General features: G+C 47.7%; 1 protein-coding gene across 8 annotated transcripts; it reads left to right on the top strand.

Annotated features, from left to right (window-relative positions):
* Nucleotides 1-1,138: 1,138 nt before the first annotated feature.
* CDIP1 (cell death inducing p53 target 1) lies at nt 1,139-22,101 on the top strand. Of its 8 annotated transcripts, none has more exons than XM_084763426.1 (6): nt 1,139-1,300; nt 18,682-18,746; nt 19,251-19,346; nt 19,597-19,752; nt 20,393-20,666; nt 20,767-22,101. In XM_084763426.1, the coding sequence occupies exons 3-6, from the start codon at nt 19,262-19,264 to the stop codon at nt 20,876-20,878; spliced, it is 627 nt and encodes a 208-aa protein (XP_084619552.1). In that variant the 5' UTR covers nt 1,139-1,300; nt 18,682-18,746; nt 19,251-19,261; the 3' UTR covers nt 20,879-22,101. The 8 variants fall into 8 exon arrangements, with proteins under 8 accessions (XP_084619552.1, XP_084619547.1, XP_084619550.1 ...); XM_084763421.1 differs by having other exon boundaries at nt 19,248-19,346; XM_084763424.1 differs by lacking the exon at nt 1,139-1,300 and adding an exon at nt 1,448-1,647.
* The last annotated feature ends 914 nt before the right edge of the window (nt 22,102-23,015 follow it).

The following is a 23,015-nucleotide window of genomic DNA, read 5'->3' as shown; positions in this document are numbered from 1 at the left end:
AAAGGTCGGTGAGCTGCTTTACAGTAACTTGACAGCCAAAACCCTCATGCTGGAAGAAGATCTGACTCCTGAAAGTTGTCCTTTGACCTCCACAAATGCCCACTATACACAAATACAAAAGGAAAAAAAGGGGAGAGCTCGCCAAGGGCTTTAGTTTTCACGTTTAATAAATCCAAATTTCCAGGTGGGCGTGGTGGTGCACGTCTTTAATTCCCAGCACTCTGGAGGCAGAGGCAGGTGGATCGCTATGAGTTCAAGACCAGCCTGGTCCACAAAGCGATTTCAGGACAGCCAAGGCTACACAGAGAAACCCTGTCTCAAGAAGAAGAAAAAAAAAAAATCCAAATTCCCTCAATGACCTTGGTGACTTGGATCCAGCCTACCTTCCATAGTTCTCACCTTGCGGGCCACAGTACCTTTCAGTTCTTGCTCATCTAAGCTAGTCAGCTAGTCCCTTTCTCCTTCACACCTCCTCCCACCATCGTGCTATATATATATGATACAAGGCACCAGATATTATGTTACACAGTGTTTATTAAATGAGCATAGGGGGGAAAAGGAAAGGGGGATGGGGTACCCCAGAGAGAGACAGAGGTAGAGACAGGAAGAGTAAAAAAGAAGAGAAAGTAGAGAGTAGAGAGAGGGGGATAGAGAGACGGAGAGAGAGGGGTCACACGGATAGCTTGTCCTTTTATATGGCCCTGGGCAGGGCCACGCCCCCGTGGCAGGTAAGCAATGACATCATAGGTAGGCGGACCGAAGCAGAATCCTAACACCTACCTTCTCTGCCCAGAGGCAACGCTCTGTAATTCTGTTGGGACATCCTGTTGCTTTCTTTGGTGGCTTATTTGTGTATGGTCTGTCATAATGGAAGCTGTGAGGGCAGGGGCAACTTCCTGCTGTGTGGTTCTTGGCTTCATGCACTGCCCGGGGGGGGGGGGGGGACCCTAAAGCAATAGTGGTGCCTCTCCTACCCGTGTGCAGCGCGGTTGGCTAGGCGGAGGAACACAAGCACCGCCACGCTCTTTTTAGCCAGCCTTTTCTCCTCCCCCAGCTGAAAGGCCTGGGTACTCCCACGTGCTCGTCCCACACCCACAACGCGCCTCCACTGACGTCACCAAAGCTAGTTACGTATGACGCGAAGCTCCGCCCTTCGCCGCGAGGCCAGGAGCTTAGCCTTTCTCCCAAGCCTACCCGTTTCCTCTCGACAGGGCGCGACAGCCAAGAGCTGAAGCAGTGGTTCCCGCAGTTGCGCCCGGCCCGGGTCCCCACCGACGGCGAGTCACTTCTGAGACTTCCGGTGGGCCCCCCCTCCCGCACTCGGGGGCGGGAGGCGGGGGGAACGGGTGGAGGGACGGGGCAGGGGGCGGGGGAGGGTGGGAGGTTTGGCTTCGAAACTCTCGGTCCGCGTGACTTAGCGCGGGGAGCCCCGCCCTCACCCCGCCGCCGCGCGGTGGCTGCCGGGAGCGGTAGGCCTCCGCCGCAGGGAATGCTGCGGGTGCCCCAAAGGACTACAAGTTCCAGGCGCCTCGGGTGCGGGGGCGGTGTGCGCTGCAAGCTCGCTGGTTGAGGGGCTCCTCGGAGCACCGGGCGGGAGTCTAGCTGTTTTGTGTTCCTCTGGCTGGCCTCGGGCTCTAGGATTCCGAGGTAAACGGGCTAGGGTGGCGTGGTGGAGTCCATTCCCTCTGAAATGCTGCGCAGTATCGGGGCGGACAGTTGGTTTCTATGTGGGGCTGTGATGGACGGCATTTCAGGGCCGCGAGCGACTGGGCCTGCACACTTGGGGTTATCGGCCGGAGAAGGGCCAGCCCACTCTAGTGATTTCACGCCTTCCTGTATTTCTGTAAGGGAAGACTGTGTGTGCCATTTCTCCTCGGGATATGGTGGGTAAAGGGACGACGGGCGGGGTGGGGGGCCGGGGAGGATCCTTGTGCCAAGCTGCCTCAGAGACCCGTGGGTGACCTTGGCGGTCCTGGAGGAGCCCGTCTCGCCTTCCTTCCCCCGCCGGTTTGCAGGTCTGGACGTGGCTCTACGTGGCGCTCCGGCAGGACGTTAGGAAGGCAGTGGGCTGGCGATGCCCCAAGCCACCCAAGACCTTGGAGGAGGTGGGTCCTCTGAGGCCTCTCAACAGGTGTCAAGGAAGATGGGGTGATCAGAGTAGGATCCTCCGCATCAGAAAGACCTGAACTTTCCCCCTAACCCCCCCTCCCCATCTGATTGTATAGTTATGGGGTGAGGCCCAGAAATCTGCACTTAGTAAGCTCTTAAGAAATTCTCATGCACACTTGGGACTGAGAATCTGTCTCAGGAGTGAGGATCAGGGGCTTTGGGGAGAAGGCATTTAGTAGCTTTTATATCAGTTTTGTATTGTACTCCAAACAGGGCATTGTCCGGACAAATAGGACTGCTCTCCCTGGTACTTTGCTCCTTGTTGGTGCCGACCCGAGTTGGGTGGGAAGAGGCGGGCATGTTTGCTCTTCTCGCCCTCTGCTCGCAATAAGAAAGATATTTTCAGTCATTCACTGTTTTGAAGACTTCCTCTACCCCGACATTTAATTAGGAAACATTCAAAGCATACAGAAGATGTTGAATTTCGCAGTGCACACCAATGCACTACCAACTAGAACGTACAATTAATATCGTCTTTTATTGTGTACCCATCCAGCAGTCTGTTTTCGTGCATGCCAAAGTACACTGCAGATAGCAGTATATTTCCATTCCTAGTAAAGCTTGCATATTATTAACTAGACTTAGAAATCTTGTGGCTATCTGAAAATCAGTCTGCTTCCCAAAGGGTTTTGGAGTGTTTCTATAGGATGTGTTTTTAGAACCAGCAAAGACCTTTACATGGACTCTGAGAGGAATCAGAAGAAATAGGGAACGTGTAGAGAAAACTTAAAGGAACAAAGCTGTTTTGAGAGAGGGAAAATGGAATGTGTCCCAGAGGCCCGGTTGTCCCAGCAGACTATGCTGGCAATAATTAAAGTAAGTTGTCTGCTTGTTCAGGCCTTGGCCTTGTTCTCTTGGCTCCATTGTGTGTTCCAAACTTGCCCAGCTTGAACCTGGTGGTGTGGTGGATGTTTTCTAAGCCCTAGAACACAGCTGAAGTGTACTGGTAACCTCAAAGCACTGATGAATTATCGCTACAGCATTTGTACTTGGCTCCATAGCTATGAATACCAGACTGTATACACACAGCCAGTTCGTTTAAAAAGAAGAGATGGGCTCTGTGAAAATTTTCTGCTTTCAGAAACACTACCCAAAAGGTAAAGAGCATACAGGTTGGGAGATAGTGGCAGTAAAATTTTTCTCATTTATGTTTAGGTGTCTGTCTTGTAAGTGAAGCTGTTCCAGTGAGGAGTCAGGATGTAGGGAGTTCTTCAGAGGACTAGATCTTCACTGGGTTGAGGAGGGCAGTGGCTGGAAGTGTAGCTGGGAGGTGTCCTGTGGGAGAACTTAGAAGTAGATTGTACAAGATAAAAATGGACCCATTTCTAGTAGCCCACAAAAAGGCTCCATCTCCACCCAGGATTCTCCCCGCACTGTCTTATAGGAGAGGCTGCACGGTACTATACCACTGCAGAGGGGGACAGCCAGTCGGCCTCAGGCCCTGCCTTAGGGCCTTCAACCCTTCCAGAACCACCCCCACACACAGTCCTGAGCCTGTGGCCCTTTGGGCCTATGTGATGCCTCTTATTGCTGTTTTGATTGTTTGTTTGTTTGGTGGTTGGTTTTTCAAGACAAGGTTTCTGTGTAGCCTTGGCTGTCCTGGAACTCTTTCTGTAGACACCAGGCTGGCCTTGAACTCACAAAGATCGGCCTGTCTCTGCCTCCTGGGTTCTGGAATTAAAGGCACCACCCAGCTCTTTTTGTTTTGTTTTGTTTTTTGGTTTTTTGAGACAGGGTCTCTCTGTGTAGTCTTAGCTGTCCTGGACTAACTTTGTAGACCAGGCTGGCCTTGAACTCACAGCAATCCGCCTGCCTCTGCCTTCCGAGAGCTGGGATTAAAGGCGTGCGCCACCACTGCCCGGCACCGCCCAGCTCTTAAATACAAGGTGTCAGAGGGGTTCAGCCAAACCTCCGAATGTGCCTGAAAAGCCACATATTCAATACATGTTAATGTAGTCTGAACTCAGGTCCAGTTGCATGCTGTGTCTGAGGTTTTCCTTCTAGAAGAAGCAGAAGCTGACGCCAGTAGTGAGGTGCAAGGGTTGTTTGTGTGGTGCTTGAGAAGAATTCTAATCTCTTACTACTTGGTGAGTAGTTGTTATGGCTCAGTGACATTAAGTACAACAGCCTTACAAATTGGGGGAGTGGGATGAGATTTTAGTACTATGTCCTTGTGTGTTTATTGTTGCTCCTTGGCTAATTCTTACCTGTCATCTTCTAGGACAGTGGTTCTCCATATGTGGGCTGTGACCCTTTGGGTGTTGAATGATCCTTTCACAGGGTCATGCAAGACCATTGGAAACACAGATATTTACATTATGATTTGTAGCTTGTCTTTGCTACTTTGTGGGTTCTTCCTTACCCCCTATCACTAGGTAGGAGAGAAAGAAGGATAAAAGGGAGAAAGAGATAGAGATCTCTTAATCTAATTTCTTCTTGTTTTTTTTCTTTGCTTGTAGCTGGTCTTTGCTACTTTGTGGGTTTTTCTTTTTCCCACCTTTTATCCCCCTGGTTTCACTGCCTGTCACTAGGTAGGAGAGAAAGAAAAGATGGGGTAGGGGAGATAGAGATTTTTTTCCTTTTAAGATTTTATTTATTGGGGCCTGGAGAGATGGCTCTGTGGTTTAGAGCACTGACTGCTCTTCTGTAGGTCCCGAGTTCAATTCCCGGCAGCCACATGGTGGCTCACAACCATCTGTAATACAATGCCCTCTTCTGGTGTGCATAAAGACAGTGTACTCATAGACATAAAATAAATAAATCTTTAAAAAATATATTTTATTTATTGTATATAAGTGCTCTATCTGCATGTATACCTGCAGGCCAGAAGAGGGCACCAGATCTCATTATAGATGGTTGTGGTTGGCTGGGAATTGAACTCAGGACCTCTGGAAGAGCAGGTGGTGCTCTTACCTGCTGTGCCATCTCTCCAGCCCCCGAGATAGAGATTCTTTTTTTTTTTTTTGAGATAGAGATTCTTGAATCTGATTTCTTCTTAGAGCATGGCTGGTAACAAACCACAACCACGAACCACCAACCCCACTTCTTGGGGCCCTAACACTTATAGACCACAACTGCAGAACCTATCTGCAGCTGGCAGAACCATGTCTCTGCAAGAGCACAAAGAAAATCATAGTCAGCTGCTGCAGACAGTCTGAAGCAGCCCCATGCCCCCACACCTGAGATTAAACTGAAAACAGTTTCTTAAAACATTTGTGTTTTTAAAGAAACCATAATTCCAGAGTTCTTTAAAAATGTCATTACAGTGATTTATAACTAGCAAAATTACAGTTATGAAGTAGCAACAAAAATAATTTTACGGTTGGGGGTCACCACAACACACAAGGTACAGTACTAAAGGTCTGTAGCATTAGGACGATTGAGACACTAGTCTGGGAGGTAGCCTAGGTATAGATAGCCCTTCTCATGAGGAAGCAGCAAGGGTTTCCAAATAGTGACACAAAGCAGGCCTTCACATCTACAACAGCGGGTTGTAGGGAAGGAGGGCCACAGAAGGGGCAGCTCTCCTGGCCCCTCTGTGATGCTTCCTCCTTGGAAGGAAGCTGATTATGACTCAAGAAGTGGCATTCTTTCTTGTTTTGAATTTTGGCTGTAAATAAAGGAAGGCCCTTTCATAAAAAGACAGTGAAGTCTACCTCAGCTGTGGCTACTGTGGCTCTGGGGCTGAGGGTAGTGGGCATCTGGGATAGAAACAGCATGGGGGCGTCTACGGAGGTTAATCTCAAAGCTCATGGACTTATGTATTCAGCAGGTATGTACAGATGGTTCAGAAACACGCAAGGTGCCATGGGCAGGGCTAGAGTGCCTTGATGTAGTTTTGGGACATAGGGCTGAACCTGAACCTAGACCATTTCTCTCAAACCTTGACCATCAGGTGAGAGAGATTGTTGTTGGGTTTTTAAACCACAGAAGTACTGGTCAGGGTTTAAAGGAAATGTTTTAAGTTATCAGAGTTGGAGAAATGGCTCTACAGTTAAGAACACTGGCTGCTCTTCCAGAGAACCCACATTCAGTTGCCAGCACCTGTGGTGCCTCCAGGTCCATGGGATCCTAACCCTCTTCTTCCTCCTCAGGCACTGGATGAGTACAGTGTACAGACATGAAATGCACGCAAGATCCCATACACATAAAATAAATTTTTTAAAAATGGCAATTGACAAGATGCTTTAGACTTTAATCCCTAGGACACATGTAACAGAAAGAACTAACTCCCTTAGGTTGTCCTCTGACATCCACAGGCATGCCGTGGCACACGAGCCCACACATACACACAGATTAATTGTAATTTTGAAAAAGAAAAATGTTTGGAACCCCTTTCACCCATTTAGTTTGGTGACTGGGATGTGGCAAACAGAAATAAGCCTTCTGGATGGGGAAATCGTGTCCAGGAATGGTAGCCAAGCTGTAATACACATTTTGTAAGCTGTAGCGAGACTGTCCCTCAAGTACCAGTGTGGGCTCTTGAGCATAATGTTTGAACCTCTGCTGGGAGTGACTAATGTTCCTGAGGCAGGAACTCCCTACCTCCATCCTGTAGGTCCCTAGCCCACTGACCTCTCCTGGTGGTTAGAGCCACTTGGCTGTTCTTGTATGATCTGTAAATTCTTCTGAGGGGTTCCCAGGCCCCCAGGTGGGTCTGTAGGTTTGTGAGTACTGGGTCTCTGAATTGAATCATTACTCTTAGGCGTGCAGTGAATTGTCTGAATTAAGGAGTCAAGGGTCTTAACTCTTGGTTAAGTCATTTAGAAAAGGAAACTTGGCTGATGACAGATACTGAATAAAACTGGCCCAGTGTTCAGACCTGAAGAATCCTGCCCTCTGAGGGAAGAACACTGCAATGATCACCTCTCGGATCTCAGATTTCCTGGGTGTTCTGTATCTCTTAAGGCTGGGCTCTTAGTTTTTTGGTCCTTGGTGTAGTCAAGCTCAGCTTCCACATGTGCATGTTTGGCCTGGAGGTTAGCCCTGCTATGACCATTTATCTGTGGCTTCAAACTGGCCAAAAAGCAACCGAACCTAGCACTGCCGGAGGTATTCAAGTACTCAGTATTTATTGATTGAATAAAATCAGATTCTGCCTGAATTTTAGTCGTGTTGTATTCTTTTGAGCTTCAGTTCTGAAGGCACAGGAGCATGGTGTGCGCCTTCTTTCCTTGAAATACAGTTTTGAATGGAGTGTTGACTCCTCAGGTATACAGTCATTGGATTAGTTCTCAAGTCAGCTAGTAGAGCAAAGACAAACTGCCCTGTAAAGTCCTTGACTAGCCTGTGTGGAGACATGTTCTTTTGTTTCCTATTTTCTTTCCAGCTCTGTTTTCACAGGAAAAAACAGGGTCTGGCGGGGAGCCTCCACCACCTTTTTCTTCTGGGTACCGTGAAACCCACGTAGTGCAGAGGATGGATTTCACTGGTGGAGCACTTTGTTGGGAGCATGAGAGCCCTCTCACTCAAATGTTTGGTGCTGTGTTCTTGTTTTTGAGACAGGGTCTTATACAGCCCAGGTTGTCCCCAGACATTCTGTGTAGCTGAGTCTGTCCTTGAACTTCTGATCTTCTGCCTCCGCCTTCCAAATACTGAGATTATGCACTTGTGCCACCATGCTGGGCAACCAATGTACTTTGAACATTTTGGAGAGTGACAGGAGAGGGCTGCAGCAGGTGTTTTGAGTGTTGTCAGGACGCTGAATCCTGTGTCCGCTCTAGCAGCAGAGTAGCTGCCTCCCTCCTCAGCCCACCCCCACCTTTTCTCTCCGCAACAGTCTCCAGGAAGTCACATGACTCCTGCCCTTGGGTGCATAATAAGTGCTTGATGCCCAATTGAATGTTAGCGGAGACTTCAGATTTAGTTATCTCTGCTTTTCTGGCCAGAAACGTGAGGTATCTGAGTCAGAAATCTACACATGCCAATGACAACTCCAAACATAACATACATTCCCCTTTTCCAAAAGAGAAAATCCAGAGTTCTCCCATGTCAACTTCAAGTAATAGTAATCTGGTTCAACTTCTGTATACTGTGTTACAGAATGCATATAAAGTCCTGGCTGTCTTCTACTCCTTTGATTCCCACTTTTCTCTGGTGCCTTTGCCAACATCTGCATGGATCCGCAGGGCAGGCTGTTGATAAAATTCTACTGTGAAGCCGGCCGTGGTGGCATACTTCTTTAATCTCAGCACTTGGGAGGTATAAGCACGCTGGTTTCTGTGAGTTCAAGGCCAGCCTGGTCTACAAAGTGAGTCCAGGACAGAGCCGAGGACACAGAAATTTTGTCTTGAAAACAAAAGATTGCACTGTGACCCTGAACTAGGCACGTTCTCTCAAGTTTTGGGGTTACTTATTACAGCCTACTTTTTTTTTTTTTTTTTAAGACACCATCTTACTGTATAGCCTTGTTCGCTGGCCTGGGAAAGTAGACCAGGGTGGCCTTGAACTTACAGAATTTAATCCCTAGTACTGGTATTAAAGTGTATGTCAACACACAGGGTTCTGTTTCTTTTAAATTCCTCTTGAAAAAGCAGTTGATAGCAACATTAAAGGGTTGTTGAGGTCTAACCTAGGTCTGCTGTGTTTTGTAGTATTTCTTTTACTATTTGTTGTTACTTCTATAGAGTGCCCAGGACTATCAGTGGACACATCTCTGCAGCTTACCATCTTCCCCCAAGCAGAACGTTCCCTAGAGTAATAGAAGGAGTGACCTATTGTATGAGATCAGTATCATAAAGATGATGTCACCTCATCACTGTGGGAGGACGTTTGGAGGGGAGCACATGGCATGTATGGTAACTGAGCTTTGTGAAAGAAAGGAACCCAGAGGTTGTTTATTTCCCAGTGGCACAAAACCATCTGTTACTCCTCTTTCAGAGGATTTGTTGCCCACCTCTGGCCTTTACAGGCACCTGAACACATGTGGTGTGCACTAACACACAAATATATAAAAAATAAAAATCTTAAAAGCAAAACGTTTACACCTGGTGGTTATGATTGTGGTGACTACGTGGTTTGACTTTGTCTATTTTGTGTCAGCTCACTGCAGGCAGATGCCAGGACTTTTTTTCCCCCAAGGTTCCATTTTGGTGGCTTAAGAGATGGGTCTTCAGGCTTGTGGTATTTCTAAAATTAGCTTTCAGTCACCGTGGCCTGCTTGGAGCAGGTGCTGACAACTTGTTTATCTCTGGTTGTGCCTGCAGCTGTAGCTCTTTCCCACCCTTTGCTCTTCATTTCCTCTTCTGTGTGTACTTCCACCACGTTCTGTGCCAGCAACAGAATGTACAGAAACAGCTCAGAGAGCAGGGCAAGGGCACAGGGCCATGGGGAAGCCTGGGCTGTGTTACTGGCTCAGCACCGACCATCATCTGCCTCGGGCCCGGTAACCTCATCACTCTCTAGTGTATCGTGTGTCCCTTGGGGATTTGCTTGCCTGCCCTCCTCCATCAAGTGACTTTCTGGCTCTCCATGTAAGACCTAGCCAACTTGACAGTTTGCCCAAAGCCCCGGGCTATGATCCAGAAGAGAGATGGGAGTCGTTGTACTAGACCTACGAAGACCTAGGAAGCTGCTTGTAACGCCTGAGAGGGAGAGTTATCAGAAGCCCCTGTTTCCCCAGAACTCAGTCATATTCTGAGGCACTGTTCTTGATTGAGAAAAAACATCATTTTAACAGTTTTGAGCATTTTGAAGAAGGAATCACTCAAGGAGCTGGTGCTCATCATAAAAAAAAAAAAACTAGAAACTACACATAAATAAAAGGCTTCTACATTTGTATCTATATACAAACAAACTTCCCAAGATCTCACGACCCAGAGATCACCACTGAAGAAGGATTACGCTGTTCTTAATTGCTTGTACCCAGTTCCTTGTGTATACCATTTTTTATATTGGTTAAAAGTAGATAGGTGTTGGGCTGCAGATATGGCTCAGCAGTTAAGAGCACTGGCTGCTCTTTCAGAGGCCCTGAGTTCAATTCCCAGCAACCACATGGTGGCTCACAGGCATCTATAATGGGATCTGATGTCCTCTTACATCATGCAGGCATACATGCAGATAGAGCACTATGTACATAAATTGCATAAGTAAATCTTTTAAAACCAGATAGGTGTCATTTTCAGGTGTAAATGCAGTTAACTGTACTGTAATTGTGTCCTATGGCCAAGCCGACAGGAAGGAGAAAGGGTCTATGGTCTAGCCTGAGCTGACTTCTCTCAGTGCCTCCCTGTGGCTCAGACACCAAGGTCAGGTTTGGCCAGAGCTCAGTCAGATGGTTGTGAGGACTGTAATTAGGGCTGGAGTGTCTCAGTTAATCCACTGATGTCATACCAGAAGGAAGAACGCAGGAAGGATGGCTTTGGGTGCAGCTAGCAGTCTGCGCCACCTGCTTCATGAGGCTGTCATTCTTTACAGTCTGTCACTATTATTTTCATTGTGACATAATCATATCCTTGATTACAATAGGAGTGGATGGTGTTTCTTTGCATGGTGGTTCAATTAAAAGCGTCTTCTGAAATAACTGCTACCTGTCACCTCCATGAAGCCTGTTCGGCCCAGGATACAGAGTTGAGTTCCACCTCACAAGAATGTCATTTTCCAGAGCAAGTCAGAAGAGACTACAGAGTTTGTCTAGGGCCTCAGCCATTATCATGATGCTAGAATGCCAGGAAGACCTGTGCCATTGATAGTCATGAAAGGAAGGGGCTCTGCTCCCACTGCCACTTGGGGTTTTGTTTCTTCCTTTTTTTTTTTTTTTTTTTTGTTATTGTTGATGACATTTTTGAGATAGGGTCTCACTATGTAGCTTTGTTTTTTCAGTACAAGAAGTTGAGCCTATGGCCTCATGGATGTCAAGTAAATGCTCTACCACTGAGCTGTGTACATCCCAGTCCTACTAGTGCCTTCCAATCAGAAGGTTGAGTGGTGTGGTGCTGAGATCTCAGAAGCTTGAGCCTCAGATGGTCTGGAACTGTCTTCCCTGACTTGCTGTGTCTCGGTAGCTGAGGTTTGGAACTTAGCAGCAGTCCCTGGAGACCTCAAGGCTGCTGTCCTCTCCAGCCAGCACGGCCACCTAGTCACTGTTTAAACGTCTTCCTCTCTTTGCCTGCTGGACTTTGCTTTACTGGACTCTGTCGCCTCCAAGCCTTCCTTCTGAGCTTTGAACAGATGCTTGTGCCTTTTGTTTTGTTTTTGTTTTTAATGGGACCACGGAGTAGTTGTTGGAATGAGTGCTGACTCAACTGTGACGGTAGCTCAGGCGGCTGGTTGTTCCAAGAGGGAGCACTGGTCATCTGGAGCTCACCTCACCTGGCCTTTCTTACATGGTCGCCACAGAAGCCGATTGCTGACGCCGACCCTTCCGGGGTTTGGGAAATTAGGGTAGGACAGCTGTGTGGTGTTGTCCAGGAGCCATTCTGACCTGACACAGTAAGGGTCCTAGTGCCCCCTGCTTGTAATGACTCACCACATTGCATAGCATCCTGCCCTGTCACTGGCCAGGTGCCAGAGACCTGCTCCCAGAGACAGAGGAGTCTGTCTGAGAGGCCAGCTAGTGTCTTAGTCCAGGGCCACAGGGGACCACCTCTGTGATCAGGCAGTGGAAGTCAGCTGATCCTGGGAATGCAGTGCTGCAGCAGCTGTACCCTACTCTCATGCCACTGGATCCAGGGTTGAATGCCTTCCCAGGGGTGTTGCTGACTTGAGGAGCTCCAGGCAAGTCCAACAGGAGAGCAGTCTAGAGGATTTCTCACAAAGGTTGTGTGTGATCTCTGCTGTTTGGGGAACGGATGCCATGGGGCTGAGCTGTTCAGACTGGGATCTGGCTGGAATGTCTCTGAATGAGGTCATTACAGATGACCCCTGGCACCATCATCAGGGATCAGATACCTCCAGGAGAGAGGCATTGGTCTCTGTGGAGTAATAAAGTAACAGGTTCTTTTGTTTGTTGTTTTTGAGACAGGGCTTCTCTATGTAGCCCTGGATGTCCTGGAGCTCACTTTGTGGTACAGGCTGGGCTGGAACTCACAGAGATCCGTCTGCCTCTGCCTCCCGAGTTGTTGGGATTCAAGGCGTGCACCAGCAGTGGGGTGGGGGGCTTGTGCAGCAGGTTCCACCCCCTGCCCTCCAGCAGAGGACGTTTGCATGCCCTCTAGTAACCTTTCTTTTACCCTGAGAGGAAGGCAGATGAGTAACTAAGACTCTGGTGTTGCAGCCAGAAAATGGTGGAACTGGATTTAGGAAGGTTGGTGCAGAGTCCTTGTCCCAACTGTTTGCTTAATTTAAAGAGCTTGAACAGCAGCAGGTGTCTCCCTGGAGTGCAGTCCAGATAGAACAACAAGAAGCTCTGATTTCCCTAGAGAAACCTCAGATTCCAGGTCTCTTTGGCAGTGGAGACTTGACCCTGCCTCTAGGCACTTAGTGTTGCAGTGGGGGGGGGGGGGGTCCTGCCAGCACAGTAGTGGTGAATTCTGCAGCCTGGGAGAGGTTTTCCTGACGTCTCCGGCTGAGGTCAGACTACCTTATTAGTAGAGCAAAGACTACGGTAGTGCTTACCTTGACTTTGCATTGTACTGCCATTTGCATGAATGGCTGAGTTGGATCAAGGTGAGGCACTGACCTGCACCTCTCTTTACCACTGCACACAGTACCCACAAACATAAAGAAAGGTTAAAAAAAACTTTATTTTTTATTTTTAAAGATAGATTTGGGGTTTGGTTTGGTTTTTCAAGACAGGTTTCTCTGTGTAGCCCTGACTGTCCGGGCACTCAATCAGTAGACCAGGCTGGCCTCGAACTCAGAGATGTGCTTCCCCCAGTGCTGGCATTAAAGGTGTCTGGTGCCACCACCTAGCTAAAGATAGATTTTTATTAGTCAGAAGTTAGTGCCTATCCAGTGAGACGGCTCTGTGGGTAAAGATGTTTAACATGCAAACCTAATGACCTGAGTTCTATTCCAGAGCCCACAGAAAGGTGGACTGAGACAACTGACTCTAGAGAGTTGTCCTTGGACCTCCATACACGTACACTGAACTAAAAACAATAGCAACAAGAATATACCAAAATGAGTATAGCAAAACCTTTTCCATTAGCTTTACACAAAGAAAATGGTTATTAAAACTAAACATAACTAATAAAAAGTTTTACAGTAACAAAAAAACTACAGAAGTTGCTTGAATTTACGTGTTGTCCTGTGTAGGGGGCTGCTATCTCTGCAGCATTTGAATTTTAGTATAGGGCCTGTCAAAGCACACACAACTTTATTAATTCTTAGTGTGTTAGTACATAGCTTTTGAATACTGTGTGAGGCGTGCAAGAGAACCTCAAGATTGATAGCCATATCAAGACTGATGGCTATCTAGAAGTAAAGCATATCCACAGTTGTAGTTATTGAAGTTTTGGTTCAAACAAGCTGCTTTTTCCCCCTTCATGACCAGAGAAACTTGACTAGGGGCTGGAGGGATGGCTCAGCAGTTAAAAGAGCACTTGCTGCTCAGTTGTGAGGACTAGAGTTCAGATCCCAACACCCACCTCAAGTGGCTCACAGATGCTAACTACAACTCAGGAGACTGACACTCTCTTCTGGGCTCCAAAGGCATATATAAACATATAAACACACAGAAGCAAACAGATAAACAGACATAAACACACATTGTTGTTGTTGTTGTTGTTGTTTTTAAAGATTTATTTATTATGTACACAGTATGTATCCGATCACATTATAGATGGTTGTGAGCCACCATGTGGTTGCTGGGAATTGAACTCAGGACCTCTGGAAGAGCAGTCAGTGCTCTTAATCACTGAGCCATCTCTCCAGCCCGTTGTTGTTGTTGTTGTTGTTTGTTTGTTTTTTTTTTTTTTTTTTTTTTTTGGTTTTTTGAGACAAGGTTTCTCTGTGTAGCCTTGGCTGTCCTAGACTCGCTTTGTAGACCAGGCTGGCCTCGAACTCACAGCGATCCGCCTGCCTCTGCCTCCCGAGTGCTGGGATTAAAGGCGTGCGCCACCACGCCCGGCCTCCGTTGTTGTTTTTTAATGAAGTTGCTGGGGGTATTTGTGGCAAAGTACATGTAAAGCATGTGAGGTCCTAGGTTCCCTCTCCAGTGCGCTCCACCTCCTCCAGAGAATTACCAGCACAAACAAACTAACTGGTGATTCAGACATTCAACAGAATATGAACAAAGTAAGTCTTTGTCTCTATATGTTGCTAGTGACTTTTTTGCATTTGTTTTTGTGTGTGAGGGTGTGTGTTTGCCACAGCGCTTGCATGGAGTGGGTAGACAACTTTGTGTAATTGGTTCTTCACCCTTTATGGATTCCAAGGATCAAACTCAGGTTTCTAGACTTGCAGACTATATACCTTCACCTGTCGAGCCATCTTCGTGGCCCACTGGTTTGGATAAAAAAATTAGGAGTGTTGATGGGGGGTGGGGAGGGTGTGTGTGTCATATATGTATGTGCTGATGTCATATATGTGCTGGTGCCTATGGAGTTCAGAAGAGGATGTTGGAGTCCCTAGAACTGGATGGTTGTGAGCTACCATGTGGATGTTGAGACTTGAACCTGGGTCCTCTGTGAGAGCAACTAGCCCTCTTAACTTCTGATCCAGCTCTAACCTCAGATGTGGATTTTTTGAGACTTTGTCTCACTCTGTAGCTCATTTTGCTTCAAGCCTACAGTAGTCTTCCTGCCTCAGCCTCCAAAATGCTGAGCCAACGTTCCAAGCTAAATTCATAATTGATTTGTCACCACTGTTAAAATTTGATCTATTGGTGAGCATGAATTAGAATTTTGGAAACCTAATCTGCCACTGTCAGCTTGATATTTATTTATTTATTTATTTTTTATTTTTGGCAGTGATTGAACTTCGAACTTTGCATATGTAAGGAAATTGCTCTCTGTCTGAGCTACATCCTTAACTTTGCACTAATTTTTGTTTTTATTTTTCAAGACAGACTTTTCTGTGTAGTTCTAGGTGTCCTGGAACTAGCTTTGTAGACCAGCCTGGGCTCAAACTCAGAGGTCCACCTACCTGCCTCTGCCTCCTGAGTGCTGGGATTAAAGGTATGTGTCACCAACTGCCTGGCCCTACTAGTTTTTAAAAAAAAATTTTTTTAAGTATTTAAGATATTTCTAATATGGTATTGAGAGATAATCTGTGTGAAGTCCTTGATAATCAGATGTAAAGAAGTCCAAAGAACAAACATTTGGAGAACCATTGGCTTGGTAGACCTGGAAAAAAGACATAAGTTTGCCCTCACACCCTACAGCTGTGGCTGTGGCCGGGAGATAAGCACTCTGCTGCCACCCCCTCCAAAGGGCAGGCAGGCTGCCAGGTTCAGCCTTGGCCTTAGAGCAGTTGCTCTGCATCATGAATAGCAGAGAGCCCAACAGAATGCTAGGGGCAGTTCTCAGGCCCTGAGGCCTTGTGATTGGAACTCCTCTGGGAAGCAAGAGACCCAGGGGAAAGCAACTGAACTAACTACACCAGGAGGAGTCCAGCCCCATCTCTTTCTCTCTTTCCATCCTGAGTGTCTTAGTTTGTTGCTGTGATAAACACAACCAAAAGCAGCTTGGAGAGGGAGGGCTTTGTTTTAGTTTACAGCTGACAGTTTATCACCACCAATGGAAGCCAGGACATGTTTTCAAGAGAAACCTAAACAAGGAAATGAACAAACAAAAAATCCCACTCCTTACTGGCCTGCTGTCAGACTCACAGCTACCTTTCTTATATAGCCCAGGCCCACCTGCTGATGGTCATTACTGCCCACAGTATGACCTTGGCCATTCCTATATCAATTAGCAATCAAGAAAATGCCCCACAGACATGCCAAGGGCCTGTCTGACAGAAGCTATTCTTCAGCTGAGGCTCTTGCTTCCCAAGTGTGCCAGGCTGACAAGGTTAGCCATCATGCCAGGCAATGCTGTCCTTCAGGGGGCCTATTTTAGATTGTATTCTTTTCAGAGTACAGCTGTGTGCTACCTAACAGTGGCTTTTGGTGAAGGATGGATTGTATATATGACAGGGTCCTGTAAGATTCTTTTCTTTTTTCTTCTTTCTTTCTTGAGACAGGGTTTCTCTCTGTGTAGCCCTGGCAGTCCTGGAACTTGCTTTGTAGACCAGGCTGGCCTCAAACTCACCAGAGATCCACCTGCCTTTGTGTCCCAAGTGCTGCTGGGATTAAAGGCGTGCGCCACCACTGCCCGGCTAGGATTATTTCATAGCCATCTTAGTTTCTATGATACATGAAATTGCCTAACAATTTATAAGAATGATTTCCCACTATTCATTATTTTTGGTGTTTTTAATATGTTGACAGAGCTGTCCAGCAATCACCATGATGTAACTGCAGAACACTGAACCCCTCAGCAGGACCTGCTCCCCCTTGGAATGTAGTAGGGATTGGGTCCTGTGTGGGTCTGGGGGAGGCAGTTCTCATACAGGGAGGTGAGGAGTCTGACATGCCAAGGCCCTGGACTTGAGGCCAAGTTTGTCTGACTCCAGATCTCTTTGCTGTCTAGTCTGTTTGCCTGATAGAAGGCCAACCCTCTCTCCTCTAAGGGAAAGGAAAAATGGAGTTTTGGTACTTTGCTGACTGTAAGCGTTTTTTCCCTTGAAGCTGAGTCATACTCCTCATGGACTGGAGGGGGAAAGGGGAGGGAAGTAAAGCAGTTTTGCTTGATTTCATGGCTCCATAGTAAGTTTCAGTAGGCATCTTAGAATGTCAGTTGCATCCTTGTTCCTGTGAAAACCCCCATCTGGAAGTTCTTCAGAGAAGCAAGAGCTCAGTCTGGTGGGTGAGTGTGGCTAGTGGTATGCAACCCTGGTAGAGCACCATACAAAACGAAAGGAAGCCAGGCAGGACTGTGCTGCTAGGATGCCCAGCTGGTTTCCATCCCATGATGCCTATTGGGAACAAGCAGCCCCCAAAGCAGCTGAATGAAGCGCATGTGGCATTTCCGACTCCGACATTATCTGTAGGTTGGGGCTGTGAGATGTGAGGGTGGCTTTGCAGAATAGTGGCCCTATAACCTGGAACAGTGGGTGGGGCTAGAACTCAGCTATGGGCCTGCCTGTGGAAAGGGCGGAAGCTGCAGTGGGGTGCAGGCAGAGTCCTGTACTCACGTTGCATGAATTTGCAGAGGGGAATGGGGGATGTTAGGTTGTATTGATGATGGAGTTTCTCAAATTGTCATATTAAAATTTGTTTTAAGGCTTGCTAGGGTTTTACTGCTGTGAAGAGACACCATGACCATGGCAACTCTTATAAAGGAAACCATTTAAGTGGGGACTTGCTTACAGTTTCAGGGGTTTAGTCCATTATCATCATGGCAGGAGGCATGGCGGCATGCAGGCAGACACGGTGCTGGAGGAGGAGCTGAGAGTTCTACATCTTGATTCGCAGGCAGCAAGGGACTGTCCCATTGTGTGTGGCTTGAGCATATATGAGACCTCAAAGCCTGCTTCCACAGTGACACACTTCCTCCCACAAGGCCAATGCCGCCTAATAGTGCCATGCCTTATGGGCCAAGCATTCAAACAAAAGGCTATGGGGTCATCCCTGTTCAAACCAGCACAAAATTGAACCCAAAGCTTGGATCTGATCCTTCTGCCCCTACCCCTAATTGGCTAAATGTGGGAAGCAGGGTGTCCAGGTGTAGGCATATAATCCTAGCACGTGGGAGGCTAAGGCAGGAGGATGGAGAGTTGGAGGCCAGTCTGCACCACACAGTGGGTGAAGTTGGAGAGTAAAAGGACAGAAATCCCAGGATCCTTCACCTTTGGCAGATTGGAACCTCTGTCTGTGTTTGGACTTACTATAAGGACTCTAGGCTTTGCTAATATGTCATTTTTACTGAACATACTATAATACTGGAGATTTTCTATTTGTTACTGCTTTTTTTTTTTTAAGATTTATTTTATTATCCATATAGTATCCTGCCCACATGTGTGCCTGCCTACCACAAGAGGACACCAGATCTCATTACAGGTGGCTGTAATCTACCATGTGGTTGCTGGGTATAGAACTCAGGACCTTGGGAAGAGCAGATGGTGTTCTTAACCTCTAAGCCGTCTCTCTAGCCCCATGTTACTGCTTTTCAATTAGCAAAAGGAAGTCCCTACTTCAAAATGCTGCTAATGATTAGTCTTTTATGTTAAACAGAGGAAAGGCAAGATCTTAGTGTATCTGCTTGTCCACCAGTGCCTTGCAGCAAGTTCTCAGGACATTTGATGAAAGGAATAAAGCAAAGTGTTTTCTTTGACTCTTTCTTTCCTTTTTATACCTTCCAAGAAGGGGACAAGCCAGTGCCACACACCAACCAACAGCTGACTACTTTTGCTTCCCTTCAGGCATGGGAATTGGGTCTGCACGGATTGATGGAGATGGTGAGCACAGAGGACTCAGCAGCCATGTCTCCTGGGCAGTGGCGTGCTTAAGATGTGACTAAGCATGGGGAGTAGCTCACCTGGAAGCCGGTGATTAAAGGTGTTGCTTTCTCTCTTTCCCTGAATTAGCCTCCTAGATCGTCTCAGTGAGCAACTGAATTACCTGTTTCCATTCTCTGCACCAGAAATCTGAGGTAAGAAATCCAGACCCCTTTTCAAACCATGCTAAGCAGCGCGTGGTAGAAGTCCACCCATCTATGGCTCAGTTAAGAGTTGGAAGACTAGGTACCAAGCTTCCCTGGGTAGTGGCCAGGGTTAGGCTCCCAGAAAGGATTTCTGGGCCTTGTCGTCGAGTTTTGTCCTTATCCTCCAGCTTCCGAAGAAATACAGGTGGCCATGGAGCAGTATAAAGGATGGTAGATCTGGTGGGTTGTTGCTGGCAGAGGTAGATCCCAAGTGTCAGAGGGAGCTCAGTGGTCACTGATGTTGCCAAGGGGACTGGATCCAGCCAGCAACCCTGATCCTCCACATACTTAGATTGCTTTTGAGGACCGGAGAAGGTGGCAGACCTCAGGTAACTGAGTTTGAGACAGAGAAAACACTTCTGGGTTGGGGGCATCTGAAGATGATCACAACCTAGTGTGTTGACCTTCCATGGGAGCAAGGAGCTGAATTTGTTTTTCCTCCTCGTCCAGTAGCAGCAGCAAAGATGTCTAATGAGCCACCCCCGCCTTATCCAGGAGGCCCTACAGCCCCACTGTTGGAAGAAAAAAGTGGAGCCCCACCAACCCCAGGTAGGGAGTTAAATTACCCTTGGTAGAGGTTTGGGTAAGATCCCTAGATGGAGTTGTTGGGCCAGTACCTTATGTCATTGGCTCGTTTTAAGGGTCTTCCGTGGCCTCTGCCTTCTGGGGTCCCTGTCACAGTTCTCTCTCCATTCCAAGTGCAGTTAAAGCTTTTCAAATCCTGCTTCAGGGTCCCCCTGTGCCCAACCTGTGTGTGGAGATTAGCTGAGCCACCTTCTTTCTGGCCCTCTCTGTCCAGGCCGTACCTCCCCAGCTGTGATGCAGCCGCCACCAGGCATGCCACTGCCCTCTGCTGACATTGCCCCCCCACCCTATGAGCCACCTGGTCATCCAATGCCTCAGCCTGGCTTTGTGCCCCCTCACATGAATGCAGATGGCACCTACATGCCTGCAGGTGAGTTGAGAACTGAAGGAAGCATTGAGCAGCTGCCACCTCAAATTTACTGGGGAAAGTCATCAGTCATTTCATATTAAATGAAAATAGTTGCAAGGAGAACTTGCCATCCACTGAGGGAAAGTTACACTGGTTCATGCTAAGGACTGGTGTGGTGGGGCTTTTCCCGTTAAGGACATAAACCCCCAATGGAACAAAGCCCTTTGTTCACCTGTAGCTGTCTGGTGCTACAGTCAAGTCTGTGGTTCCTACAGTATCTGGGGTGGGGTGGGGTTGGGTTGGGTTGTCTTTAGTATATCAGACATTTGACACACAAAAGCAGCTTTGTATGTAGGACAGAAATGATACTTTTCGTATTGCTGAAGCTCTCATCTTTGTAGGCATGGAAGGGAACAGTCCTGGCATGCCAGAGGCTCCCAGCTCTCTGTCAACATGTTTTGGTCTCAGTATGGTAGGGATCAAATGGGTCATCACGTTTGAGTCAAGGCCTCAGCTGTAAGGCCTATTCCTGCTGACCTCTGGCCCTCTCAAGGAAGGTGGCAGGAAGTTGTAACTTGTGCTCTGAGTGCAGGAATCCTATTCTGTATTCTCACAGCCAGTCAGCCAGCCAGTGAGTGACCTCTCTTGTGTGTTGTTCCAGGTTTCTACCCTCCTCCAGGCCCTCATCCCCCAATGGGCTATTACCCACCAGGGCCCTACCCACCAGGGCCCTACCCTGGCTCTGGGGGCCACACGGCTACAGTCTTGGTCCCATCAGGAGCAGCCACCACGGTGACAGTGCTGCAGGGAGAGATCTTTGAAGGTGCGCCTGTGCAGACAGTGTGCCCCCACTGCCAGCAGGCCATCACCACCAAGATCTCCTACGAGATTGGCCTGATGAACTTTGTGCTGGGCTTCTTCTGCTGCTTCATGGGGTAGGTGTGGGGCACAGATTTGAGTGGTGATGCTGCTGGGGCTCTGTATGCTGCCTGACTCTTCTCCTCAGGCCTCAGCCTATCTCTGTCTTCAATTCAGGTGTGATCTTGGCTGCTGCTTGATCCCCTGCCTCATCAATGACTTCAAGGATGTGACGCACACGTGTCCCAGCTGCAAAGCCTACATCTATACATACAAGCGCTTGTGCTAACGGAGCCAGACTTGGACTCCCCCACCAATCAGTCTGGCCCCATGTGCTTTGCTCCCCATGCTCAGTGGTCACTACTCCCCACCCCCACTTAGGGTTGGACGTTTTGCCACTGTACCCTGGAAATCCTGTCCTCTCCTTGCCCTTCCCTGAGCATCCGACTCTTCCAGCAAAAACTCCGTTGGATTTGAGGCCAAGAGCCAGTGGGTGGCATGGGGGTGGCACTGATCTTGTGTGTTGCTTGGGCATTTACAATCCAGAAGACGAGCTGAAGAGGGTCCCTTACTGGGGTCCTCATTCTTCCTTTTCTATATAAGGTCCAGGCTGGTCCTTACTCTTCTGGGGACCAAGAGCACTGAGAAAACATCAACAGGTCCCAGACGAGGCCCTATAGTGAGGGCTGTGTCTGGACCAACAGTTGTTCCTGACCTGCTGGAATGAGGTCAGGGCATCATCTAGGGTTAAGTGGACCCAAGCAAGAAAGGGTCTTAAGGCCTGGGTTTATGTGGGGTGTGCTGTCTGGGGTACCAGGGTCGGGTAAGAAAGAAATGACTGCCAACCCTGGACCTCAGAACTCTCAGGTATGGAAACCCAGGGCTTCTACCCACTGTCCAGGAGGTCCCCAAGAGCTGCCTGGTATAAGGCAAAAAGGCAGCTGGGTTAGTTAAAGCCCTGGTAGCCAAGAACTTGCCCCCCGTTCTTACCCAGCTTCCTTGACTCAGCCAGTGTGCAGATCTCCTTTCTGGCAAAACCTCTGTGAACCCCTTAATTTTCTGGGGCCAGAAGGAATGAATGCCCATGAGCCTGTCCTGCCTACTTTTGTGTCTGTGCATTATATGGGTGCAACTTCTGCCTGGTGGTTTGCTGATCGAAGATCAGAAGAACCTCCTTGTAGGTTCATTTGTTTCAAGTAAGCACCAGCCTTTTTGCTATAGTTGACTTGCTTTCATATTGGAGCATTTCAGTAGGAACAGGTGGCACTGGGCTGGGAACCAGGAAGGAGTTACAAATGGTGGAGATGTCCTGGGGACATTTGAGTCATGCCCAGGGTATAAGCCCAAACTTGTCCATTTCCTGAATGGTCTGTGAATATGCCCATGTGGACGCTGTATCCTGCTGCTGTCCCTCCCCTGGTCTCTCACTACCACTGCATGGCCTCCTATCACTGTGAGCTGTGGCCTGGTCCCAGTTTGTAGTTTCATTAAATTGGCCCTTTTACTCCCCTGCCCTGGGCCTCTGCTGTCTTGCCTGGCTTCCTTCTTTCCTGAGGGACAGGGTGGGACTACAGGTATTCTACTGGAATGCAGGAGCCTGGATCTTCTGGAAAATAACACATTTAAGACCCAAATTACACCAAACCAGAATTATACAGACCTGCCCTAGGACCCAGGCCTCCTGGGCCAGGGCATTGGTTTCCACTATTTACATAATTAGGTGTCCAGTCAGCAGAACCTGAGAACTAGAGCCCTGTCCTAGCTCAGTGACCTCCTAACATGTAGCTGTTGCTCTTTAGTCTTTAAACAAGACTGGACTAAGACCTTAGTCTAAACAAACACTGGAGTCTGGGTACTCAGACCTTGGTAAAAGCAATCATCTGAACTGTGAAGGTGGTGGGCTCAAGTCTTTAAATTCCCTGCTGTTTTATCTTTTTTTTTTTCACACAAGACTTATAGGAATAGATTCCTACTAATAAAATATTTTAGACCATGAATTGTTTAAATATAAGTATGTGCTTTTAAAGTAAGAAACCTCAAGGAATTTGAGTTAGAAAAAAAAATCACAGGTCCAAACATATATTAAGGATCTTTATGATGTTCAGCATGAATACATGGGAAAAGAAGGTGCTGAGAATTGGTCAGAGATGGTAGGTGGGGGCTGTCATCAAAAGTCAATTTGTATGCAACATGCCACTGTTTCTAAAAGACTCTACCCTGTCCAAGGAAGGAGGGAAGTGTGTAGCATCTGTTTTTAGAGCACTGTCAAGTATACCAATTAGCTCAGGCTAACAGACTTCTTAGGGAAATCGTGGTTGAGCAGGATAAGCTTTTGAGGGCTTTGAAGAATGGCTTCCATCCCAAAAGACTCCCTGAGGCTTAGAGAAGTGAACCATCATCAGCTGGCATGGCCCTTTCCCACAAAG

The sequence above is a fragment of the Acomys minous genome (genome assembly GCF_964271855.1).
Source record: "Acomys minous genome assembly, chromosome: 16".
NCBI lineage: Eukaryota > Metazoa > Chordata > Mammalia > Rodentia > Muridae > Acomys > Acomys minous.
This window is presented reverse-complemented; position numbering and strand designations above follow the sequence as displayed.